General features: G+C 40.4%; 1 protein-coding gene and 2 long non-coding RNA genes across 4 annotated transcripts in view; 1 reads left to right on the top strand and 2 right to left on the bottom strand.

Annotated features, from left to right (window-relative positions):
• Positions 1–16,719: 16,719 nt before the first annotated feature.
• On the bottom strand, positions 16,720–20,591 carry LOC148223716 (uncharacterized). Its single transcript, XR_015804032.1, has 2 exons — positions 20,342–20,591; positions 16,720–19,117 (listed from the first exon to the last, which is right to left on the bottom strand). It is a non-coding gene; the product is annotated as an uncharacterized LOC148223716 (long non-coding RNA).
• LOC148223715 (uncharacterized) lies at positions 20,120–23,960 on the top strand. Its single transcript, XR_015804033.1, has 2 exons — positions 20,120–20,478; positions 21,212–23,960. It is a non-coding gene; the product is annotated as an uncharacterized LOC148223715 (long non-coding RNA).
• LOC106854086 (ADP-ribosylation factor-like protein 8B) overlaps positions 23,770–27,068 on the bottom strand; it is a 22,609-nt gene continuing 19,310 nt past the window's right edge. For both annotated transcript variants that reach the window (XM_014877769.2, XM_088165748.1), the window contains exons 6-7: positions 26,849–26,919; positions 23,770–24,164 (exon numbers count right to left, since the gene is read on the bottom strand). In XM_014877769.2, the coding sequence (XP_014733255.1) occupies positions 24,115–24,164; positions 26,849–26,919 (121 nt within the window). In that variant the 3' untranslated portion in view covers positions 23,770–24,114. The remainder of the gene's footprint in view (positions 24,165–26,848; positions 26,920–27,068) is intronic.

Genomic DNA, 27,068 nt, shown 5'->3' with positions numbered 1-27,068 from the left:
TTCGGCTGCCCAGCTTCTTGGAGTTCCTTTCTTTAAAAAACAAAGCAATAACAAAAACTAATTTTTGTAAACTCAAATTCACCATACATCCAGACCTTGAAAAGATTGCCATTTGTTTTTGAAAGCATACACAGACTAATAAAAGCCAAAGTCAAATACATAGAGAAAGGGATGGTAAACCCCATTCTTTTGTCAGCGTCAGGAGAGATGAAACATAATCCCTGAGATTGTGATGTATTTTAATGAAGAGCAGTTCTTAACACTTACAGTGCTTGACTCCTAGTTCTTTACTAGTCTTTTGTTATCTACCTGGAGTGCTAATTACCTTGTTTCTTAAATGATTTCAGCTTCTCTGTCTCAGAACATATTCTTAAATAAAAAGAAGCAGAAAAAAGCAAAATAGTGGGAACACTGAGAACACTAGCAACATATGAGAGTGGTTATGTGTGGCTATGTTGTCTCCATCCTTGAAGTCTGGCACAGTGCAACTTAGTGCTGGAGTAAAATGCAAGAGTATCTGCTGTAACTTTGATATGCATCATTGCTTAGGCCCTGCATTGCAGAGCTACTGACCACATGAAAATGCTTAACTCAGCTACAAACCCAGTATTTACAAAAACTCAGCTACAGAATGCATTCTTATTCCTAAATATCAAGGCATATCCTTGGGGAATTTTTTTTTTATATCCTTTGTTCATCTGGTGAGCTGCCAATTAAGCTTCTGGTTCCTATTAACAATTGTTAAGTGGCATATGTGATGTTTCTCACGGAAAAGATCGCAGCAAATACAGCCTGAACAGAGTGGTTCCCTTTCCCACAAATTTTATATTCCGCCAGAAGCCACAGATTTGCAATCATATATTTCTGTTGTCTTTCATTAAAGGCACAAGAAAGATGTAGTGGAACAAAACTTGCTTTGGGCATTAACAGAAGGGTACAGCACAGACAAGATGGGGGGTTCAGTCCAATGTAGGCATCAGCATAATCAGAGGCACATCAGTCTCTTAATGTATACAAAACTACACAACTTCCATGCAGAGAGTTGTCTTTTCCATTTCAGAGATGGAGAACACCCTCATAGTGAACCTTAGCTGGATTCCACCCTACCCTGAGCTTATGTCCAAACTAAGCTCATCTTAAAATCAGGCAACTATCTTTCTATATGTAGTGTAAGCTGTGCAGGAAACATGCCCAACTGCTTTAAATGCACAACAGGTAGGACAAGACAGCTCTAAACACCTCCAGAGAGCAATTTAGAAAGCCTAAATTGGGAGTTTGCATCTCTCAACTTCTCAGTGTATGCAGAGACTCAAAGGGCCACTTGTCCCTGCACAGCTGAGCAGGCAGCCAGCTTGAGCCGATCAATAGCCAGCACTTAGCACAGGCTCTCAGCCTGCCCTTGCCAGCTGAAACACAGCAGTGCTGCTGCCTGTCTTCCTGCACAGCAGCCGACTCTGCAGGGATCCCTGCCAGGCAAGAGCAAGCCCTGAATCTGGGTTTCCACAGCCTGGAAGGGTTGCTGCTGTCAAGCTCCCTGGTCAGGGAGGGTAGCCATGCATCAGAAGAGGAAGGATTCATGTGGGAACACTCCTCCATTTCCAGGCTCAGTCCGGACCACTGTGAAGCTGGGGAACATCGGATTTGTATTGGGACAACTGTAGCTTGAGAAAAATTGATTTTCACCCAGAGGATTATGCTCTTATTAGAAGCTGACAAAGTCATGCGATATCTTTGGGTTAGTTCTACTTTTGTCATACAGACATCAGACGCATAAACAGTCCTACGGATGGGTAGGACAGACTGGCAAGCATATACATCAAGAACCCTTTCATATCCACTTGTTTCTGCCTGATAGTTTGATAATATTCCTTAACATGCAACATGACTACATTAGGTGTATATTTGCAGTCTCTGGGACTCTGTGTCTAAGTAAGTTCTTTCTTTGTCTCTGCTGCAGTACAGCAAGACCAATAAGGGAAAGAAATTTGAGGACAATAGAGAAACTTGGCTTTACAGTCAGCGGTAGATGAGGTAAAGGCCCCTTCTTGCAGAACTCTAAATTTTACTATATCAGCAGCTATTACAAAACAAGAGAGTGGAGACAAGCTTTTCCTCCAAAAACTGTGGTTCTACTACTGAAGCAATTATCCCAATAAATGGGCACAAAAAAAAAGAAACTAATACTTTGCTCCTTTCTCCCAGACGTCCATGGCATTGTGTTCTTCCCTTTACCACAGAGCAGAAAGCAATTCAGCTCTTTCAGAAGCTATATTGGCTTTGTTTTCTCTTTTACACCCTGTATTGCCACAGAAAAAAGTCACGTTTTAGCAGAAGATGCTCTCTGTTTAACTTGTAGCTATAATGTTTCTCTGGAAATATTTACTAAATGCAATAGAGCATTTGACTTGGCTCTTTAGAAGCTCCACTGAAGGTGGAATTGAAAAGAAAGCCACTTTGATTAAGCCAGCAGTTACTTTATTATGATTACTGCTGTCAAAGAGAGAAAAAAATCCAGCTGTGATAATCACAGAGGAACACAGATGGATAACCAGCCATTGCTTAAAAAGTAAAGATGCAAAATAAAATTTTCTGGGCAAATCTTCAGCATCAGGTGAAAAGGAATCTGGTTGCTTTTCACAGGAAAATCAGTGTACTTTAATTTGGGAGGATTATATCTATATCTATATCTATATCTATATCTATATCTATATCTATATCTATATCTATATCTATCGATCAATCAATAGATGTTTAGAAGTCTACAGAATGGCAAAAAAACAGAGAACCTGAGTGAGTTATCTAATGATATAAAAATGCATTTATAACATTAATAACTACTTTATTATTATAATAAGAATGAAGAACTTCATTTATCCTTGTAGTTCTTTAATGGTATTAGTTTATATAATTAATAGCAAATCTGTGAACTTTAGTACATACACTTTTGAAATCAGATTTCTCCCTTCTTGTAACACTAACTTAGTGTTACTGACTCCTCAAAGAAGGCAGAAAAGTTACTTACTCACAGGACTTTAAAATATGTGTCTGTTATTACTGGCATTGCCAGTTAATCTCAGCAAAGATTAACAGTGGTATATACTGTATTTTCTGTATTGGAGCTCAAGTTTTTGGAAACCTAGAAGACTCAAGTCCTATATTCTAACCTTAATTGTTCTATAAGATATTAGATTATATGAGTTAATTGTAAAGAGCAGCTTAGGTTTTGTTTCAATACCTACACACTGATGTACAGATTAAAGAAAAAGGGGCATGGTGATACTTCAATAAAAGTCAAAATTCCAGCAGTATTTCTGAATATGACTAGCTGATTTTATATCATCGTCTGAGTACTGGATATACCCACCAGGAGAATTGTTTTTCTTCCTAGTTAATTAGCTGTGGAAGACAGGAAACATATTTTTATATACATGGAAGACTAATTGAAGATGTTTCCCAGATGGAAGCTTCTCAAATTCCCTGATGTCTCTTAGTTACTGGCAACTTGTCCATTTTCCATTTTAGAACAATTTCATGTCTTCCTACTCACAGTAAAGAACTGATCTCATTTTGACACATATTATTAAAGATGTCATGGATTAAATCTTGGCTTTATTAAAGTCAGCAGACATTTTGCCAGTAATTTAAGCAGAGTCAGGATATTACCTGGCTGTCTGTATGCCTGGAGCTTCACAGTAAAACTAAAGTTGTTCATTTCTCCCACTAGAGATAAATCTGCTGCCCCACCCAACCGTACAGGTCTTTGAACCATCCAGTAGCTTTTGAGATAAAGCGTCCCATGACAGGAGAGAGACGTAGAGGTTTTTAAGGGCTCTCACACAACACACCATTAGTTTGTGGAACTTAACCTTATGAGGCTTTGCAGAACTGAAAAATTAAAGAGTTAGTTAAAACACAATAATTTCAGTTAAATATGGAAAGGTTGGAAGATTCTAAGTTTGCAGGTTGTGGATTACAAAGAATATTTTCAAGTGTTATTTGACCACAGTATAATGCTATGATTATGATATGGTTCCCATTACTATTCCTAAAAATATATTTTTTACTTCTATCCTGATAAAAGCAAAAGGAGATAGAAAAAGCTCTTAGCCTGTAGGGGAAATCATCAAGTAGAGGCAGTTAGAAAATGGTTGACTAAAGCAACAAAAGAAATTACTCCTAAGACAGTTGGGATCTCATCACAGTCTACAACTTCCTCATGAGGGGAAGAGGAGGGGCAGGCACTGATCTCTTTGTGGTGATCAGCAGCAGGACCTGAGGAGATGGCCTGAAGTTGTATCAGGGAGGTTTAGATTTCAATATTATGAAAAATTTCTTCCCCCAGAGGGTGGTTGGCCACTGGAACAGGCTCCACAGGGCAGTGGAAAACCAGCCTGACAAAGCTCAAGAAGTGTTTGGGCAATACTCTCAGGCAGAGGATGTGACTATTTGGGATGTTCCTGTGCAGGACAGGAGCTCAACTGGATGATCCATGCGGGGCCCTCTCAACTAAGCTTATTCTGTTATTTTGTGATTCTTCAGTCTCTTAATGAGATTGAATATCTCCAGCAAGATCCCCAGGACAAAACGTGCTGAGACACTAAGACCAGGCTCCCATGATCAAGTAACTTTCAAGACTGAATAAAAGTTAGTATTTCCCTCTTTCCTGTTACCTGTCTGTGAACCTGGCTCGGGGTACCTATTATGCTCAACATCATACAGGCAGATAACAGAGTGCTAATATCACCTTTCAGTATAAAGATGAAAGCCAGCTTGGACTGGTCACAGGACACATTAATCAGAACTGGAATGACTGCTCATCCCAGCTAGCATCTTCCATGTTCCATGGCTATAGTGACTGTGGTGTGTCTCAGAAGCTGCTGCTGCACAGGAGCAGATAAATCACCCCATTCACTCCATCTGTGCAGGCAGACAGTTGTTGCTATGCCATATGTTCAAAGACTGGCTGGATTTTACTGTGCATGTCATATAACCAGCCTGTGCACGTATAGTACCTCTCTGGCATAATGGAGACCCTCTCCAGAAGTATTGCTCCCATGTCCTCCAAGATCCTGAATGTAGTCTATTCAGAGAATTTGCAGCTCTCTGGGGTAGAAAGCTCAATTTTAAAAAAGCAATGGAATTTAACAGAAAAAGGAATCTTTGTCCAACTTCTTACATAGTTTTATCATGATACAATAGGCAGGGAGAAGGTTGTAGCTTGAACACATCCATGATTGTAGTCTGCAAAATAGCAATAAAGAAAATACCCAACACATTTATACATTTATGCATTTATACAACATGTGCTAGAGATATTCTAAATTACCAGGTTTGTTTGAAATAGCATGAGCAGAGACAGTACTGATCCATCCCAAACCTGTGAGATCTTTCATCCTGTTGCACCTGAAGTGCCAGAAGGCTCTGCCTGGTACTTTTTCTATGAGTCTGTCTCGCAATCAGTGACATCCTATACGAAATTTGTTTGTCATGCTGCAAACAAAGTCAGTCCATTGAAAGTTTTTTTCCTTTCTTTGGGTACTTCATGATCTTAGTTTGTGTTGCAAGGGATAACTTCATTTTATGAAGGTATTAGCTAAAAGCCACCATTCTAAGATTATGTATTTAAAAAAAAATAAATAAATCTAGTCTTTTCAAGGAATAGTGAAGAACTAAGAAACTCCCTTCTTTCCTGCATTTATCCAATTCAGTTAAGATAGGAACAGACTTTCCACGGAGGAACAGCATTCAACTATTTCTCAGTAGCTCCCAAACCATGGAGTGATGGTTGCTGTTCTTTTCAGTGAAGAGGCAGCATTTCAGCAAACTGACTGCTCTGACTAATAACAAACATAACATTCACTCCAACGCACAGCCAAGCAGGTTCCAGGAAAGCCTACAGAAAAAAAAAAAAAAAGGAAAGAAATCAGCCCCAAATCTTACTAGTGATTTATTTGGTTTAGATAGATTTATCTTGTTGCAATTCCTTGAATTCAGCTGCCACACACACAAAGACAATGGAAAAGATCACTATTACTCTCAGGGGAGAATGATGAAGGTACATCAGCTTGTGGCAAACAGAACATGTGAATGATTCTGGATAACCAATTTATCTTTCTGCCACTTAACCTTCCTATCTTGCAAAAATATAGCTGTAGTATCCATCCTGAATCCTTACTCCATTTTCAAAAGCAGGATTAAATTTGCTTTGATCAACTACTGTATTCTGACTTATATATATCTCATAGTACCTTAGTTTATTTTTCCTCTCCTGAAAGGAGAATGGGGAGCACATTGCATTGCTTACTGGTTTTGGTGTATTTCTGAGAACAATTTATTCAGATTAAGTTTTACATTATAATTCTTAAATATTCAACTTATAAAAGAGATTAGAAAAGAAAAACAGGCAATAAAACTAGCAGTGTGCTTCATCTCTCTGTAACTGCAAAAATATACACTGGGTTTTCTTTCATTCACTGTCTCTACATGTAACCTCAGCTAGATGAAACTAGTGGTAAAGATTATTTTTGGTACATACATATCCCCCTGTCACCCCAAAGCTACCTGTTTCAGCAATATCTAGGCCAGCAGTCTAATAAACACAGCAGGACATAAATGTCTCCAGGTGGCGAAGAAAAGAAATATCTCTCAGAGACAGAAAGGAGTTCTTGGCTATATCAACTCCAAGTCATATGCATGTTAAAAGGATCATCACTTGTTCAAAAGAGATTGAATGAAGATTAGCAACCTGTGAAGCTAATATAAAAAACAGTCCATCACTCTTAAACCCTTCCCAAGCAAGAGCAATGCTCTAGGGAGTCAAGGAGCTGTTAGGTTTCCCAATGTCCTGTTTCAAAAGATGACAATGTATGCAGGAACAGGATGCCTTGACATTTGAAAGCGACTTTAAAAATAGCTTTATATCATAAGATGAAATCTTTTAAAATAGCTTTATTTCATAATATGATCTCATATCTCTTAATGTGAAAGCAAAAAAAAATGCTTATTTGCTAAACACAAGGCAGAAAACACATTTGCAAAATACAAAGCCACAAATGTGCAGAAATTCAAGTAAATGAGCATTTATCTGTAATAGTTCTCCCATAATTGAGTAAGGAATTTAGCAAATTATCTAATGCTGATGGGCTTTTACTAAAACAGCCCTTCACATTGTGCTGTCAAAGCTCAAACTTCAGACCAAAGCTCAATACATTATATCATATATTTAAACTAAAATGCAGCAGCTATCATACTATATAGGTATGTGTACACACATATATGTACTTACACATGTATCTTGTACATATATTCTGGTACTTTAGATTGAGAGCAGATACAACAGTGAACAAACTACCTTACAACAACCTTCAAGGTGAGCTGTTCCTGGCTTTGAGGAACAAAGAGGCGGAAAAGTGGTTTTCCTCAGTTCTGCTCCCTTTCTCCCTCTTTTGCTTCATTCTGTTCACATACAGACCCTGCTCAATATCAATATCTTCAGAGAAATTCACCATGCATCTGAATTCATCAAGAAGGCTACCTCTTGCCAACTGCCTCTCATCCTCAGGAAGTAGCTGATGGTTCCATTCCCAGAAGGAAGGAAAAAAACCTGGGATTAATTACTCTCCAACTAAGTGCAGAAAACAGATTTTCCATTAGACATTTATCATCCCACAACATTCCAAAAAGTCTAATATCTTGCACTTTAAATGCCAGGGACTTTGTTCTAAAAGACCAGAATTTAATTTCAAACGCACCAGAGCAGAGACAATAAGGAGGGACTGTAAGAAGGAAGATGGAAGTAGAGAAAGGTAGCTGCATTATTTCTCAGCTGAGTTTAGGTGCAATATGGTAGGACAGAAAGGAGAGCTTAACTCATATTTTGCTCAAGTGGATCTCCTAACTCTTTGTAAAAGTCACAGCAGAATTGAGTCTTGTGGATAATCTTAAGCCAGTGTCCTATTTTCATTAAAAGTAGTAGGAATCTTCCTGCTGATCTGCATGGACATTGGCTGCTGTCTCAGCAGCCCAGCTCTGCCTCGCTGCTTCTGTCAGGTTGAAGCTTGGCAGGCAGAGGTTAACCAAGGAGGCAATAAACCAGCTCACTCCCAGCTCAGCACCTCACAGATTGCTAACTAATACAACACCAAGGCTATGACCTGCTGCAGCTGCAGTGCAGGGCTGCAGCCCATCCCAGCACTTGTGCTGTGAGGAGATCAACTGGCAGAGAAGTGGCATGAAGAAATGGGCTAAGGAGCTTCCTCAGCTGTAACGGCTCGACTGCCATCAAAAGCACCTCAGTGGAGATGGAGAGAGGCCAGGAAGACACAGCCCTGTGTGCCCCAGCAGTCATAGAGTGGCAAGGGAGGAAGGGGAGACAGCAGTAAGTGAAGCAGACAAATGAGCATCATTAGGGAGCAGCACAAAAAAAGGAAGCCAGATGAAAAGGATGCGGGAAACAGCCACATAAATCTTCACCTCCTTTGTGTATCATATTAATTTGCATGGTTTTTATTTGTGTGAGGAGACTTTTTTTTTTTCCTGAGGAGTAATCTGTCAGTTTTCATTAGCCCCTGGACAAGCAAACCTCAGTCAGCAAAGATGACCTCCAATTCTCCTCCCCAAAAGATGCTATTCCCTCTCCAGGTTTCACACAGCATGTTTTCCTGTTTGCAATGTTTGAAAGTGCAGACTGGCTGCACTTGATGTTTATAAAATAAGGGACTTGAGCCTCGGTGTATCTGTGACTCCACTGACTCCACTGATTTATACCAGCTCAGCATCAGGCATTTAATTTTATTGCACTGAAAACTAATGGCAAAAATTTTACAGTGCCCATTAGAATCCTCTGTTTAAGACTCAAACTACAGCAATTAAATGTCATTAAAAATATCCACTAAAATTATTACCTTTTGTTCTGTGTCAAAATATCTCTTGCTGTTCCCTCATCTTTCATCTCATTTTAAAGACATTGATTTATTAGTTTACAGTTCAAGTAAATTGAGAAATTCTGATGCTCAGATTTCTTACATGTGACTTTGGAGTCTCATTTCTCAAATGTATTGCACGGTTATTTTGACAGTTATGCCAGATTTAATTAGCAATCAGTTTCCCAACAGTTTGACTACCGCAGCATTATTTTATTTGTTTTCCTCTTTTATACTTAGTTCAACATAGACTGAACTACAACTTTGAACTTTGTTTTGGTACATGTAAGGCAGTGTGACAGCCTGACTTCATTTTCAATGAAAACCAATTAATACACCCAGTCAGAAAATTAGTAGAAAAACAAAGTTCTTATGAATGATAATCACTCTCTTCAGTAAAGCCTGCCTTGTTTCTCAATTCTTTTAATTTGTTGTTTTTTGTTTATAGAAATTTATAAACCCACTCATAAAATATTTCCAGATGATCACATAAACAAAAAGGAAGAAAGGGCTTCAGTGACCTTACTATAATGTAGTTTCAAAGAAATACTCCAAGCAATGAAATTGCAAATATGTATGGGATTAACTGCTTATCTCTTTAGCAATATCTTTAAAATATAAGTCATAAGTGTATTTAATTCTTTCTGAATTCCTGTATTTTCAGAGAGAATGGCTAGCAGGATAGATCTTTCTCAGTAGTCTTTTAAAAAATAAATATTGTTTTCTTGAAGCACTAAAGGTATCATTCTACCCCTACTTACAGACCATTCAGCTCTGATTTTTGTGTAATTGATGCAAATGAAGCATGTAATAGTGAAAAACAGCTTTAGGACTTCCTAGTTATTGGAGAAATGATAGTGAAGAGAATTCAAGAAGTTACATTAGGTGATTTAATTCTTCTACCGATCAAAATACCTTCCAATTCCTCTTCTGCCTCCAAGCCTGAATGGGTCCTGCACGTGGGGAAGAACAAATTCAGGTTACCTGTACTGGCTAGGGAACAACCTGCTGGAAAGCAACTCTGCAGAGAGACATCTGGAGGTTCTGCTGTACCACACCCTGTCAATGGCACAGCAATGTGTCCTTGTAGCCGAGATGGCCCATGGAATCCCAGGGCACGTTAGAAAGAGCATGAGCACACATCAAGGGAGGTGATCCTGCCTCTTTACTCAGCCCTGCTGAGGCCACACATGGAGCATTGTGTTCAAGCCTGGGCTTCTCAGGACAAGAGAAATGGAGCCCCTGGAGTGGGTCCAGCAGAGAAAAACAGGGATAATTAAGGGACTGCAGCATGTCTGTTAAAAGGAAAGGCTAAGGGAGCTGGGCCTGCTCAGCCTCCAGAAGAAACATCTGAGAGGTGGCCTCATAAAATGCCTATAAATATCTGAAGGAAAGGTGCCAAGAGAATGGAGCCAGGCTCTTCTCAGTGCTGAGCAATAGGACATGAGGCAACAGGCAGAAACTGATGCACAGGAAGTTCCACTTGAATAGGAGGAAGAAGTTCTTTACTGTGTGGGTGATCAAACTCCAGAACAGGTTGCCCAGAGAGGCTGTGGAGTCTCTCTCGCTGGAGATATTCAAGAACTGTCTGGATGCAATGCTTGTGCCATGTGCTCTGGGATGACCCTTCTTGAGCAGGGAGGGTGGACCAGATGATCCACTGGGGTCCCTTGCAACCTGACTCTTTCTTTGTGATATGCTAACCTTAACTTTCCAGAGATAAAATACCTTTACTTTTTAAACCATGCAGCAGACAGACCAAGGAGATTAGCAGTGATATGAATGATATGTAGAATAAGTCATCCACATTTGCTGATGGTCATGGGCAAAACAAAGCACTTCTGGATGTCAGGCACTTATTAAATCGTCACTGTATTAACTAAAACAGCGTCCTCAAACAGAGATATTTGATCTTCTATCCATTTTTTGTCACACAGTGCATTTATAAAAGAGACAGCTGCTAACCTAAAAAGTTAAAACTCAATTGATATAATTTCAAAAGTTCAATACAGGTTGGGTCATAAACACTGATAAAATCTCAGAGTGCAGAGAAGATTGTGCAGAGCCCAAGAAATTTGGTCTGAGGTGATAAAAAAGTTAAAAGGCTCACTGCCTGGAATATCTGGCTTCCTCATAAGCAAAACTAACAAAATCAAACTCTCAGGTCCTGGAAATAGAAGACAGCCCTCCTGAGAATTTTATATTAAGAGCATATTCTCTTCCATTTCATTTCATGGGAGATTTGCTTTAGAGTGACAGTAATTCATCTTTCTCAGAGATGATGCAATTTTTCAAGGCAAATGAAACTTACTTTTTGACCAACCCATTTCTCCGCTCTGCAGGAGGTCCTCCAGAAAGCCAGTGGATTTTTCTGTATAGTACAAGAGGATAAACCAGCTGATAAATAGGTGCATGATAATAATGGTTTCCTTCACTCAGCATAGAAGCTGAGGCTGTAGAAACATGCAAGATGTCTTAATGTGGTAGTCGTCAGACTAACACTAAGACTCAGAGCACTCAGAGCATTTTCCATCTGCTGCATACCAAGAAAATGGGCAGAGTGATAGTTTGGGAGCTGAACTCGGGGGTGCTGAGGAATGATCCAAATTGGTATTATAGGCTATTAATTCATCTAATCTGGAAGCTGAATGAAGTGGCACAGTGTATAATAAATATTAGAATTAACATGGACTATCTTCCTAGATTCTTTCTGGAGCACTTGCAGACCTTCACTCACCATAAGTACACCAAAAATGCTTATAGATAATCCACATTAATTTCTATGGAAGAGAGGCCATGTAGGGCTCTTTTTTCCTTGTGACTGACGACCTCTCCTTCCGAATATCTGGTTAATTTTGACCTTAAACAAGTAGGCAGGTAGCCAACTACCCATCTGTATGTACAACTACACATAAAATACATGGATGTACACTTTTATAAAGTTCCTGTATGTGTGTTTGGGGTTGTGAATGGATCAAGACCTAGGATGTGGATTTGGATTAAAGGTTTAAAAATAAAGGTAAAGCCTAAGCATTCAAAACACAAATTACTGTTCCTAGGGCCTAAAAAGGAGTGACTGTTTTCCTAAAAGTCTCATTTTAGCTATTTTTTGAAGAATACACTTACATACTGTCCAACAGATGTCAAGAAATCCTCCTTGTCTGTGTCTGCTATACATTCAACCACTTCATGCACTAATACCTACATATATATATACATTTCTATGCTGTGTTCTGAATTATAGAAGCATCAGATCACCTCTTTCTTAGCCAGAAAGTTGCATTTCTGTATACAGAAGCAGCAGTTTACTCTGTGAGATCTTCTCATCCCTAGAATTTCTGTGTCCATATGTGAGCAGAAAAGGGAAGCTGACACACCATATCTCACCACCAGACTTCACAAAAAAAAAATTTAACATACAGCTATTTTGCTGTTTTAAAACACTCGATTCAAGTCCTACTGGTATAAACTTTGGGAAGAAAAAAAAAGATGAAGGAAGGTACAAGATGCTGCATAAATGGTCTTGACTGCTTTAGGATCTACTCCATCTCTTTTTCAGACTAGAGGACAACTTCTCCATAGCATAATAAGGAGGATAATAACCTTGCTTAGGTAATGCTATCAACATTACAAGGAACATGCTGTTCAAAAACATGGGAGATCTTTTATTCTTGGATCCTTGCAACACAGTTCTTGGTCCAATATGCCTGTACCATGTTACCTCCAAATCCAGTGACATGCTGCAAACTTGGATTTCCTGTCCTTTAGTTGGTAAATAACTTTAAATACCAGCAGTGTATGTGCCTGGTTTTACATTGAAGGATGTATTAGGGAAATATATTGACTTGCTTTCCACTAGAGTGAAAATACTTTCCCTGAAATCTATAGATAACAATGAGCAAAGAATCAGGCAATGCTGCTTAACAAACCCACTTACTTCAAGTGCACTTTCTGTAAATAACTTACCCTGACAAAGTATACTGCCTATATAGATGCATCATAGTGCTTCCATTTTTGAAACTCAAAAGTAGACAAGCTAGCCTCCTTGGGGACCATTTTACAAAATTATATGCAGTACATGCAATCTGGTCCAACTCAGACAAAAAACAAAAGCATTTTCTAAATGTCTACTTTTGAGTCCCAGGGACAAATTGCCCCTATTAGCAAGGATTAGGTGTTCAAAGATTACAGAGAAATCATTTGCCTATTTCTTCAACTCAGTGGAGCTTTGACTCCATCACAGGATGTGCTGGAAACATGAAAAGTTTATGAAAAGTAAATTCATCCAGAGCAACAGCTCCAAAGCCAAAATATTAAAAGGCCACACACCTTGTCCACATTATCATGGCCTCAGAGAGATCTAGGGAAAATCTATACAGAGGTGGCTAACCCTTCTCAATGTTTTATTTCAGTGCAAATCCAAACACTTCTGCTGGCTGACAGTCACCTCCAGAGGGACCAAGGCCATCAGCGCATCCCAGCAGCAGCTGGACATCCCTGCTCCACAAGATGTCACAGGACTACCTGTCCACTCTATTAAAAGCTGTGCTTCTTCAAAATTTCTCCGAGACAAGAAATTATCCCAGCCCCATCCTTCATCAGAATGAGTGCACTTCCAGGTTCCTGCAAGGAGGATTACCTAATAATGACACAAAGAGTCTGGCACCCAAATGACCACGGAGAAACTGTACAGCAGGGCAGTAATCGTTCTCCCTCCTTTCCAAGTGGAGAGCAGAGACTCACAGATGGCTGCCACAAGCTGCACATCTCCTGTCCTTTTTCATTTTCAAGCCATCAAGCCTGCAAGGCTCAGCAGCTGGTGCTGGCCAACCCCCTCAGCTGCCACATGACTACCGGCAGCATTAGCTTTCTTCCCTTCTCCAGGAGCTGGTGAAGACTTGCTCAGCAGCCACACCTGAAAAGGCGAGAGAGGCAGTATTTCCAGGGCCAGAAAAATACAATCACACAGGTATAGAAAAGGTTAGGATAATTGAGAGGCTTGGACACTGCATGCAGCACTCAAGGGCTGCCATTGTCTGCTGCTTGGCTCTGCCCCAGCTCTTTGCAGAAATGGCACTGCTGAAGGGATGATCCCTGATGGTAACACATCACTAACTCATGTTTTCTCACATTGCCCATACAACTTGGATTGCATTTCCTCTTCAGAAATGCCTTTTCCTGTTAGCCCAATTCCAGCTTCCCTTTTCTTCTTGGTATCCTGTATGTGATGCCGCAATGAAGACAGTGTCTTCAAGAGTGGGATATGACGTTTTATTTCAAGATTACTTTAGCACTGAGAAGAATCTTTGGGTTATGCCCATTTTGCCAGGAAGCAAAGTGTAGAGAGAATGGAAATAGCAGTTCTTGAAAAGGGTTAAAGCTGGTATGGACAACCATCAGGTCAGTTGCCTGAATTGCAGGAGAAAATGTCTGTCATGGCAGGGAGCCAACTGAGAAAGGCAGAGCTCAGGGCTTGGAGGGTAACACCATTGCCAGCATGTTACAAGTAATATGGAATGGCTTCTACTGAAAGCTGAAACACACAACAGCATCCAGTCTGCAGTCTGTCATGGAGTCCTTGTATCTGCTGAGGGAACAGAGTATGACTCCTCACAGATGTCCCATTTCTTCTCCAGTGGGGGAAAATAAAGTAATTCTACCCTGTCCCATGCCCTGAGGTTTTTAGATGACCATATCTTCTGAGAGCCTGGAACACTGTTTTCTTTTAGTTTACTGATGATGGGTAGTCTATGATGACATGAATCATTTAATTTGCATAGTGCAACACCATCTCTTGCCAGGGATAAAATTTGATCATATCATATTTGATGCCACATTATGTTTGTTCTTATTCATTGTTCCACTGATCTTAAAGCCATCCTTCTCCAGAAGTAAGGAGGTCTGAGTAAGGTAAGTCTGTCCTTTTCCAGATGTAAGGACATCTCATATTTACTTGCTTTCAATATCTAGTCCTCCACCAGCCACTCTGTGCTGTTGACCTCCAGCTCTAAACCGGATTCACAAGCACTCCTCATAAGAGTATCTCTGTTTCTTAAGTCCCAAGCATAAACATATAATGGAGACATACTAAGGCTCAGTAAGCCTACCCTGGGATTTTTGAAGGGAAATACACAAACGTTTCCTGCTCTTTGAAGGCATTTGAGTAAGACAAATCTATAGGAATAAATGCAGCACAGGTGTACTGTATAGATGAATACTTATTGACTCCAAGGTGTGTACTGGCCTGGAAACCACAGTGCAGAAAATAGCCAGAGCCAGCCCTTCTCCCAATCCCCACTCCCTTGCAGTCTTCCAAGCGATGATATTGTGGCCTGAGTTAGGCAGAGTTTGCTATGCTGGCCCTTGCAGGATCACAGTGTGTGTGACACTGACCAGGCTGGGGCACAGCCAGTGGCAGAAGAGCCTTGGTGGAGACACGAGCCAAAAGTACAGCTTCTTCTGTTTCATAAGCTTTAAAATTTTGGGGTCACTATACACAATTCTTGTATATGTTCCATCACCTGCTCTAAAGTCTTATGACAGCTGGTACGTACACCCTGTCCTAAAGCACAGAACTGAGGCATTCAATTTAATATGCTGCTCAGGTGACTGAAAAAACAGCATCTTAGAAAATAGCTTATTCAGGAACAAATTATGTATGTGTCACTGCTTTCTGCAATAAATGTGTTTTATAGTGCATTTTTTTTTAAATTGACTTTCAGTTATTCTTTTTAATATCATTTAACTAAAATTTTATTCTTTATGCTTCCTACAATACACAATGCAAATGGAAAAGAAATATGGGGGAATTACATAGCTAGCAGGAAAAAAAGATACATAAATAAAATGTGCTGGAAGTAAAACAGATGGTTGGCACCTGGTGGTCCTTTATAGCCCTGGGTGAGAGTTAGAACTGTTCCTGCATTTGGAGAAGGAAAAAGGAGAAGTGAAACTTGTCCGAATCACTGTTACACTTGTGCTGCTTTAGAGTTCTTGACATTGTAGTGTGTGGAATTTCTAGCTGTGCCTAAACTGAAGGTCAGTCCTAGCTCCTCAGCAGTCCACATCCCACACGGCTGCTCTTTCCCTAGAACCTGGAGGATGCTGTGCATGTAGATCAGACTACCAGCACCACATATGCTGGGTGGGCATCAGGACCTTCGAGCCCAGTAGAGTACTCACCACCTCCCAAGCAGAGCCAGAGCACAAGAGCAGCCTCTGCTGCTCTGTCTTGCTCTCACCTGCTCAGAGTGCTGAGAAGCAGAAAGCAGAGTGGTCACTCCTTGCCTCTGCAAGTCCTCCCTGCTTCTGAAACACCAGATGGTGTGGATCCATGCAAGGCACTGCATTATGTATTGCTGCCTGAGCACGGGGACACTCCCTGCACAGAGGGTCCCTGGCAGACATGTTTGTGACCTCTCCAAACAATTTTGCTGCAATAATGTCTCCAGTGGTCTAGATCCCTTCCTAGCAATATAGTCTCAGAAATAAGATGTCACAGCTGTCAGTCATCTACAATTCATCTTACCCACAAAGCTATTGGATGTGACAGTAAACACTCACCTTCAGCTAAACCCATTCTGAAAAATTACTTGAAGGCAAATTGTTGAAAAACAGACAGGCTGTTGCAAATTGTAACAGTGAGACCAGTGCCTGTGCTGATTAGCCTAAGGTTTGTATACAAGGTCACACAGCAGGAGAAATGAGGAAAAAAATCAGTATATGGTGCATAATTGTTGGTTTCTGGGATATTTTTTTCTCTTATCTAATATTTACACATATATGTACACAAACAATGGGATGGGGCTGCTGGAGCAGCTGACTCGAAACTTTATTCCATCGCAATCATCAATCTAATTTTACAGCGTCAAGCATGGGAGCTGGAAACAGCTTCAGCTGGTTACAACAGCAGAGGAAGTTCTCTTTGTTACAAAGTCTTTTAACAACTTTCTAGCCAATAGCATAATATTAAGAGCTGGCAAGGCCAATTGCTTAGGCCAATTAATAAAGCTGCACCTACATCTTGCTTTGAACAATGCTTGCTTGTAATAGCTTAAAACAATGGATAAAGCTTCATTATTAAGCTTACATATTTCTACTATCTTTTTCAACATATTTTCCTGGGGCCCATCTTTACACAGCTCACAGCCCTGTTGTTTCTTGTCCTTGCATCTTCAGCATTCTTGCATTTCTCCATCCTGAGATTTGCTTTCACAGAGCTTTCTGAGAGTTTTATACCTTTTCTATTTCTCACAATTCCCCCTCTCGATTCAACCCTTTTAATCACTCTGTTGCATATTAATTACTTTGTGTTACATAGCTCTACTACAGTGCGTTTTCCCTTATCTAGCAAAACAGAGTTACCAGCTTTCTAAACAAGGCTACATTATTAAACTTTACTTAATATATTGCTTTTTGTTTATCTAAGACCTTTTTGCTTGCTTTGAACTACAGTAGTTCTAAGGTTTCAAAAGATCTGGTCAATTCCAAGGACGTAAGTCAAATCCAGAAGCAAGTGCTATCTCTTCTTGTGTTAAGTCTCTGGCCCAAGGCCTTAAATCAAAGCCTTCGTCATTCTTTACACTATCATACAGTAACTTGAGATCAGCAGACAACTGCATAACATCCCGTGAACTCTCTGTATTTCCCTTTCCTACATCTCTTTCTTGAACGACAAAAGCTTCCTTGATGGTTTTGTCCACCATCTGTTGCACACACTGAAGTGCACAAAGCACTGTTATTAATAACACCACAACAATTAATACACATAAACCTATCTCGCAAAGCTCCTTTAACCAAGGTGCAAAGCTCCATCCCTCAAACAAACCATCTAATCATGATCCATCATCTCTTTTGATTTGAGATACTAAATCTTTCAGCTTTTGTATGCTTTTGTGGATTGATTCAGAATGGTCAGAAAGGTTGATACAACAATCCTTCAAATTCTTCACAACCATGTCCCTGTGCCAGCAAAAGAAAATCAATTGCTGTTCTATTTTTGTAGGGTGGCATGTCTAACACTGCTGACATCTGTCAGCATATCATTGATTGCAATGGATGTGGCATTGGTTTGTTTACTCAGCCAACATCCGACTCGAACTAATTGTTTCAAGGCCATAGCTGAAGCAAGTTGAGGTAAAGACAAACCTGTTGAAACCCTTTTCGCAGCTTTCTAGGGCATAAAATCACTCTTATAATTTTCTTCATATTGATGGGAAAGTCTTTTCCCCCTGCATTTCTTTTTAACAGCTGCTTTAGCACTAGGTGCTATCACAGTGAACCTTCCATGGACCATTTTCAAGGTGTGATGGAATACGTTGCCAAGCCCTATCTCCACAAATGAATCAATATCCTTTTGGTAATTGTCATGGATATTGGTCAATCCTGGAAAGTCCATCCCAGCTATCCAAATAATTACACCAAAAACTCGAGTTTCTGTATGCAAGGTAATGGGGAGTAAAGCTGTACTTTGAATGATCACTTCCTTGCCAATCACTAGCTGAAAATGTAAGGCAGAAATCGTTTGTTAAAGAACCGAGGATCTCTAATTCTTGGGGCTCAGATAGTGCTTTGGGAAGTTCTTTGGTCCAAATGTCTCAATCACTTGTGGGATTGCTTCTGTTGGCAACTTCACCTGACTTATTATTGAGTTGCCTTTTGGTTGAAAGGATCATGGAATACCGACTAGACAGGTTGAAAAAGGCTTCTCTGGGTTCAAACTGGACAGGCATATGGTGTCCGAGCCGGCTGCCTTGGCTAAGGCAACCCAAACATTTGTTTTTGGTTGTCCCCCAAGCAAATCCTCGCTGCACAAAGCAAGCAAGACTAGCAAGCACCAGTGTAGCGCTTGATTTTGTTCCGTACCTTTCGTGAGCTATTTTTTGGCAAAAAGACTTCTCCACGTATTTCAACTCCCAAATTTGTTTGGGGGCTAGCCAATTGTAGTAAAAAGGGCTAATTTTACCTTTACAAATTCAATGGGGGGATAGCAAGCTTTGCCAAAACCAACACTTTCTCCATTAACATAAAAATCAAGGTTTGCAGGTTCTACATGAACAAGGAATATCAGGCGTGACCGTAGTTCTTCTGTTCGGCTCACGTCTGCAAGCTTGTTTCTCTGCTCTTGGAACTGTCAGCGCGTTCTTGTGCGTGATATGGTTTGATGTTCTTCACTGGAACCCACTTAGGTCCTACACCTGTGGAAACACAAGCATACCTTTAGCCCCAGGTTATTAGTCGAAAAGGACCTTCAATTTGTCCTGTCTCAGGGTTTTTGTTCATGTTTCGAGGGCTGTTTCGAGTTTATCTCCCAGTGAATCTTGGGATTTTGAAGCTGCTCTCCTAAAGTATTAGCTTGGCCTTCGGCAATATGCTGTGGAGTGTTAAGTTTGTTTGTTTGAAGTGGAAAGCATTTGGGGAACAGTCGGTGGCTGGTTAGACAAGCTAAGATTACTCTCTTGCACTCCTTGTTAGCATTAGAAAAGGCAAGGCTTTTAATAAGATAGGGGTGGGCTTGCAGGGGTGGGCATCTGGGCACTGCCTTTCAACAGCCTGTGTCAATCGATCTAAAAAAGTACCATAAGCCTTGGTTCTCACCTTGCATTATTGTGGAGTAAGAATTCCCATGATTGTCTGTTGGCTTCACAGTATGCAAAGCCTTTCTTGCAGCATTCTTAATATCTCCTAGAACAGCCCTGGGCTGTAAAGCTGCCTGATCTTCTGGTTTGTCAAAAGGTGTATCTCCAGATAATTGAGCATTATTAAACTGAGCACTGGGACTACCAGCACAGTTTTCTATTAATCTGTTAAGAAGCTTCCTCCACTCTAAGTCCCACAAAATATACTGGGAATTGCTTAAAATCATAGAAGCCACTTTATGACAATATGTGGGAGTGAGATCAGAAGAATTAAAAATACTTTTTACCACATTATCAAAATAAGGAGAAGTCAGCCCACTATCCTTTATAGCTTGTCTAAGTTCTTTGATGTCCTGATGTGATAGAGATTCATACTGAGGATTGAGATTATTTCTCACAAGCATAGCAAGGAGTTGTCCATTCAATGAGTCAAAATCTTTATCTTGGCTGAAATTCCATCTGATCTCAGACCTACCAGGTACGTATAGTGAATTGCTTTTCTGTTTGCTTTTTGGAGGCTCCCCAGTTTTTACAAAAAACGAGGGAGCCTTTGGATCAGATTTAAGCTAGGCAAAATAATCATCAGATCCGGATTCAGTATCTAGTATTTGTGCAGTAAATACAGGTTGTCTTCCAGCTTCTTCTGGTCTGGAAACAGTTTCTGGCATTTGCGCTGCAGAACTAAAGTCCCTGTCCTTGCTCACAGCCTTATTACCACAATAGAGACCAGCAAAGTTTCCCTTAGTGTTAGTAAGACATGAGGCTTTTGTAATGGGAACTGACCTTTCCCCCTCCCTCTGAGACGCAGCAGCAGCAGCGGGGAGTGGGAGAGAGAACGGACAGAGCTGGAACGAAGGAAGGCTGACATGGCTGATGGAAGGAAGGAAGGCAGGGGGGACGGGGAGGCAGAGGCGGCGCAGGTGAGTTGGACCCGATTTTGTTCTTAGGTTTCGCATAGGAAGAAGCATCACCGAAAGGGACGGGGGGGCCAGCGAGTGAAGGAGAGCCCGTGACAAGCGGCCGTGCGGGCATGAACGTGGCGACCGGGCCGGGCCCGGCGGGCGGAGGCGGCGGAGGGGCCGGGCCGCGGTTGCTGAGGGGTGGCGGAGGGCGGGATGTAAGGATCGCAGAAATGAACGGAAGGTCGGAGGCAATGGAGCCCCCCCAAGAAGGGGCGATCCCTGACATGGGAGGAGCTGAGGGGGCAGGCGGGGACACGGAGGGCGGAAGGGCCGGCCGAGCGAGCTGGGGCTTCGGAAAAGCCGTTCTCGGGCGCGGGGCGAGCGGGACAGCGCGGAGCAGCCTGAGGCAGGGAAGGAGCACAACGCTGGGACGCAGGGGGAGCCGAGAAACCGAGCTGGGGTGCAAAGGGAGCCGCAGGTGGGGTAGGCTGGTGGAAAATGTTCTACAGTGAACAGCAGGCAGGTAAAAGTTTTCCCGCGCTGTGATCTCGATTGTGAGTGAATGCATTATAAAGTCTCTAGTTAGCCAAGTCCCAGAACTCCCATGTGTGAGCACACATGGGGTCTGCAGTTGGAAAAGTGGTGCTGACCCAGGTTAGGAGGTCTCTTAATTCATTTTTGTGAATATTAGTATGAGGTTTAGTTTTGATAATTGTCTTTAGCCAATGATAAACGTCCCATTTCTCAACAGACAATTCCTGTCCCATCTTTAATCCACCCCAGAGCTCACCTTGCTCTTTCAGCAGGGTGTCTTCTGGAACTCCGTCCCGGCGTGTCCTGCAGGCTCGGGCAGAGGCGAGTATCATCCACTTCTTGCAACGAATCTTTTTATAGATGTATCTGGGGATTTCCAACAGGTTGACTGTAACAGTGGTGGGTGTTTTTGCACCACTTAATTAGTGGTGTCTGGAGTCTCTTTTGCTTCCACTCAGAGCTAGGTTTAAAAAGTACATGAAGGAAACGGATTTTCTCGTGTTTGGGCTTGGTTGTTTATTAAATCTTCTTAAAAAGTACAGAACGTTCAGCAACACTTCTAGCCACCAGCTAGAAGCGAGCAAAATGGAGGCAGATCCAGCTGTTACAAGGTCTCTTAAAGCTAAACAGTCCAACAGAGAAATAACACCTATATTATTTATACTTTTAACCCAGTAACTAAATTCCCATGACCCTCAGTGTGGCACTAACTGTCCAACCAGAAACTACTACCTGAAACCATGAAGAAGGAAGATGAGCACTGAGATACCACCCAAAATCCTCCATCTTGTCTCAAACCTATTACTATATTATAAAAACCTCAAATTTAAAACCCTTCACACCATGTGAAAGCATACACTTCTATTTAACTACACATCCATGATTTTAACTCTATCACTCAAATTTGGAAGCCTTCTCCAAGGCCTCAGGTAAAAAGCAGTGTTCTCCAGGGGGTCAGTGCCAGAAAGCTCAAAAAACACAGGTTTCTGGAATCCAACAGTTGACAGCTAGTGAAATTTTGTTTCTTAAAATGAAACAGGGCACCATTTCTGTTGGATCTTTTATATAACAACAACGGGATGGGGCTGCAGGTATGGCAGTCTTAGAGCTTTTATTTCAGTGCATCAGCCACATTACAGGATGAGACACGGGAGATTGTGAAAGTTCTCTCCATAACAACAAAAGCCGAAATTATATTTGTTACAAAGTATTTTTAAAAGATTTCTAGCCAATAGAATACTGTTAAAATCTTACAGGCATTGCTTAAGCCAATTACTAAAGTTACACCTTGCTTTAAACAATGCTTGCTTGTTGTTAGTTTAAAAACAATGGATAAAGCTTCATTATTAAATTTACATCTATTATCTTGCTTAAGATATTTTCTAAGGCCTATCTCTACACAGCTTAAAAACACAGCCTTATTGTTTCTTGTCCTTGCATATCTGTATTCTTGCATTTTTGAGTTTTGCTTTCACAAAGCTTCCGAGAGTTTTCTATCTTTTCTGTTTTCCACAAGTGAGTGCAATTCCAGTATATTTTACAATGGCTCTACACCTTCAAACTCCTTCAAAAGTCCATGAGCAACAAGAGCATTTGAAATTCGTCACCTTTGCCAACAAGTGCTGTTTTTTCACCATACAAATTATCACTAGATGGGTTGTATGTCAGATTTTGGAAGGTCATTTGCAACATCCCCTTTCAGGAGCATCCACGCTTATTTTATGTACTGAGCACTTAGTCAAAGTATTTTGATGTTATCACAGAACAAGCATCCCCTGTGGCTACGCCTCTGTAGGTGAGACTGCAAACATTATCAACAATTAGTAGCATTCCTATAACACTCAAGAAAGATTTTATCAAGTCTATGCCATATGTTCTTAGCAAGTTATCAGAGCCACTAGCCTAAAAGCACCCTCAAATAGAAGTGACAGAAAACGTTATTTCTATAGTTCATGTACTTAAGTGCAAGAACTGCACAAATGGCTTACAGCACTTTCAATACTATAGCAATCGATTGATTTACAGCATCTTTAGAACACCATGCTTGAACTCCTCCCACTTAGATCTGCGAGTGTCCTTGAAACACTTGGCCAATGAGTGTCTGTCTACTCTTTCTTGATATGAACTTTCCACATGTAATAGAATTTCCAGTCACAGAAAATTTCCCAGAGTGCTCTTTTAAGTGAAAAAGCATTTGGAAGAAGGTATCTGTAAGATGTTATGAAGCATCAACATTTAAGAAGTTAATTGCTTCTTTAACCTGTTTCCAAAGGACTAATCCTACTTCAGATCTCAGCTATTTTATGCTGTATACTTGAAAATGCTAAAGGTTCAGAAATGGACAGACTAGTCCACAAACACTATTTCATTTACAGTAAAAATGAATTTGGGGGTTAATAATGTCAGAGAAGATGCCCATGATCTCACCTGCTCTCTGTTTCACTCTCTGTTTAAGAAAGAAAAATATCCACTACAATTCCAGACTCCTTCCCAATAAAGAACACAATTGTCTAGAATGTTTTATTTTTCAATTCGAAAAAAAGAATATTCATATTAATAATTCACATTAGTGACTGGGAAAACTAAGTAACTACAGATACATAACTCTGTAAATAACTTTTCTCCAGAGTATGTGGAAGTGTTCTGAATATCAGCATTTTATTGAAATAAGAAGCTCTTAATTATAGTTTTAATTAATTATTAGTACCTAACTGCATGTGTTCAGAGGGAAGATATCCTGTGTGAATTATATGCTACATTCAAAAAAACCAGTCATTTGTTTCCACTGCACAATTTATTCAGCTTCAAATTAGAAAAAAATTACTATTTATTTAACAATTTGCATGCATAAACTCAAAACATTTCAGCTCAAAAAATTACTGATTTCTTCCAGTCTTGTATTAAGGCGTTCAGGATTTCACCTAGGCAGACAAATATCTGGATTTAAAAAAAAAAAAAAATCAAAATAGACAGACAAGTTACAAGTCAGATTTACTTCCTTTAACAAATGACCACAGTGAATCCTGGTAGTATAGACAGTTGCATTCCTTATCTTTTCAGTGTTTATAGCTGATGGGAGTCAAAGTGATTGGGGAAGAGTTATCTTCAGCAAAAGTTTCTTCAACAGTTTCTTGATTTGGAGTGCTGAATAAGCCATTGCAATGTTATGTCTGCCAGGATAGATGAAACAAAATTAGAAACGTAACAGTTTGCAGACTGTAGAAGCATACCACCCAGCAGGTTAATAAAAATACAAAAACCCCAACTAAACAAAACCCAGTTCCCATTTAATACATATATAAAAAGTTCAGAAGTTCAACCTCCAAGTGGCTTTTTTCTAGTTATTTTCTGTATGTTTTTAAATCATATGCATTTTGTATTCTTGAAATACGATGACTGACATCAAGTTCTCTAAGCCATAGATAAGGAACTGTTGAAAAAGCAACAATTTAAGATGATCATAAAACAATCCACACTAGAATGAAATGCTGCGTGAGAACAAAGGCAAATACACAAACAGAAGGAACGAGAAGGGCAAACATCTGACAATATATTAAGAAGCTATTTAGGTAGGTTGTAGGAGTCCAAGGTCTCGGAAAGACATGCAACATTGGACTAAAATTTGATAGCTGAAATTGGCACCTTTCCTGGTGCAATCCAATGCATTGAGCTGAAAACTGCAGCAGTTCACAAACTGATTCATGAGCAGATTAGATGTTTTTGCCTCAAAGCAGTAACATTTGTCAGGAAGGCAGGAAGGATGTCAGGGGGCAGTAGCAGCTCTAGCCCTCAAATTGAAATTTGTTGCCATATTTGTCTTAAGTACAAGACAGCACTCCATGAATATCCTTGCAGACCAGCTTAGGCACTGAGACTGCATAAAAAAGCAACCTACTGCATTTATACCAAAGCTAATAATTATATAATTATCTTGCACAGTCTCTCAGGATGCAGTAACTGGCAGCCTTACACCTACACCTCCTGATGAGACCAGTTAGCTAGGCTGCAGTTTGCACTGAAAAAACAGCATAATCTCATTCAACTGCATTGACATCAGTCAAAAAAACATAGGAAGAAGACAGCTCCCAGTCTTCTCCTTAACAGACTAGTAGTTTCATAAATTTAATAAGATAGTGTAAGTCTTTCCTTATAAATGATACTTTCCAGCCCTTTGGTCTCCCTATCTTCTCCCACAACCTCTTTTCTCAAGGCCTTCCTCAAAATACACTACATGGTGTTCCAACAATGTCCACGCTGTCCCAAGTGGTATATGCAGTGTGCTTCCATTTTTTGTTTTGTCAAATACTCAGGAACCTGGCTAGTCTTTCTAGGCACAGTATTACACTGGGAGATACCTGACCAACTCTCAGTTAGGATTTGAGTCTTTTTCATCACTACTCCCAGAACTTCCACAAGTAAGTGAGCTACACTGTTCTGCATTAATGATCACTCTTTCATGCAAATTTTAGCATGCTTTTTGTTGCATGCTTTTCTCCTCCAGGGCATCCAAATAAATGGACTGGGACCTAAATATATTTTCTCCATTATTCTTTCAGAAATTAAGCTGGTTTTAACTAGTTTCCAGTCACAATCCCACTTTTAAGAATCTCCACTGCAGCCTTGCCAAATTGATGAGGACCAAGCACAGCATTTCTAAAATCTCAATCACATTCACTGCCCTTCAACTTCTGAGATTATTCTGTGTTGTCTTCTACAGTCCTTATCTCCTGAAGTCTAATCTTCACCAGTGTAGCAGCACCTTCTGTGCATCTCCCTCACTCAGAGATAACAGCTGCACCCCAAGCTGCAGCAAATATGGGTCTGGTCTCCTTCAAACTAACATACCCAAGTCATGTACACCACTTCCAGGAGATGCCCTCACTGCCAAACACATCTCTGCACACAGCTGAAATCTCCCCCAGCTCACTGAAGTCCAGGTGCCATGGTAGGGTCTCCTCACCATCTCTCTCTACCTGATTCTGTGCAGGATGGAAATTTTCCCTGCTGCTGAGAGGAAGTGGCTTTCTTCCCATTCCCACTCTCACAGTTTCTCACTCAGCTGAGCCCTACAGAGCTGCCTATCTCTTCTATCAAGCCAGGCTTCCTTGTACAGCAGCTATAAATACCTAGCCAGGCAAGATCCCAACCTATCCAGCACCACTTGTGTCAGCAGCATGCAGAGAAGGGTGGCACAGAGGTACCATGCCCCCAGACAATTGCTGCTGCTCCTAGCTCAGCCTGTGCTTCATCCCTTCCTCCTGCCCTGTGGAGGGAAGGGAATGAGAGAACATGACAGAGAAAAGGGACAGGAAAGTGGAAGACAGTAGAGAGTGGAAAAGGCAAAAAGCAAAGGCAGATGGAAGACAAGTTCACAGGGATAGATCTTCACTGACTACAGGATACACTAATTGCATTTCCACTTGGAAAAAAGCACCCATCCAGTTCGAGGAACAACCACATGCATATAAAATCTGCTTACCAAATAAAACCATGTATAGAGTAAATCACCAAAGTTTTTTTTAGGATCACCTAATAACTGGAAGGCTTTCATATGCAACTACTGTTTTTTCAAAAGTAACACAGGTTTCTTGTAAAGGATTTAATTATTCCAGGCTTTAAATATGCTTTTCCAAGGTCCCTGTCAAATTAACTTCTCATGGAACTAAATATTTCTACAAGGTTTTTTTTTTTTAAGTTACACATAATTCTATGTTGAAACAAATACAGTCACGTACAATATTTGCAAAATATCTTTCAATGTAAATTGAGATCTTCAATAATATAGTGGAAGTAGATGTTCAAACCTGATCTGATCCAAAGTACAAAGCATACTCTAATGACACTAGAAGCTTACCTATGTTATCCTTCTCTTTACAGGAAATAGAATAGCAACAGATTTCTCTGTCTTGAATAGCTGAAAGGTTTCTACAGAAACAAAAATGAAATTTCCATAAATTATGTGTTTTCTGCTTTTTACTCAGTGCATTCAATTTTATTCTCAGATGTTAAATTCTTAAAATATGCCACTGCACACAAAAAACCACACATTTCTTAAACTCTAAGGATGAAAAGGT

Source organism: Sturnus vulgaris, chromosome 5, assembly GCF_052056855.1.
Source record: "Sturnus vulgaris isolate bStuVul1 chromosome 5, bStuVul1.hap1, whole genome shotgun sequence".
Classification (NCBI taxonomy): domain Eukaryota; kingdom Metazoa; phylum Chordata; class Aves; order Passeriformes; family Sturnidae; genus Sturnus; species Sturnus vulgaris.
This window is presented reverse-complemented; position numbering and strand designations above follow the sequence as displayed.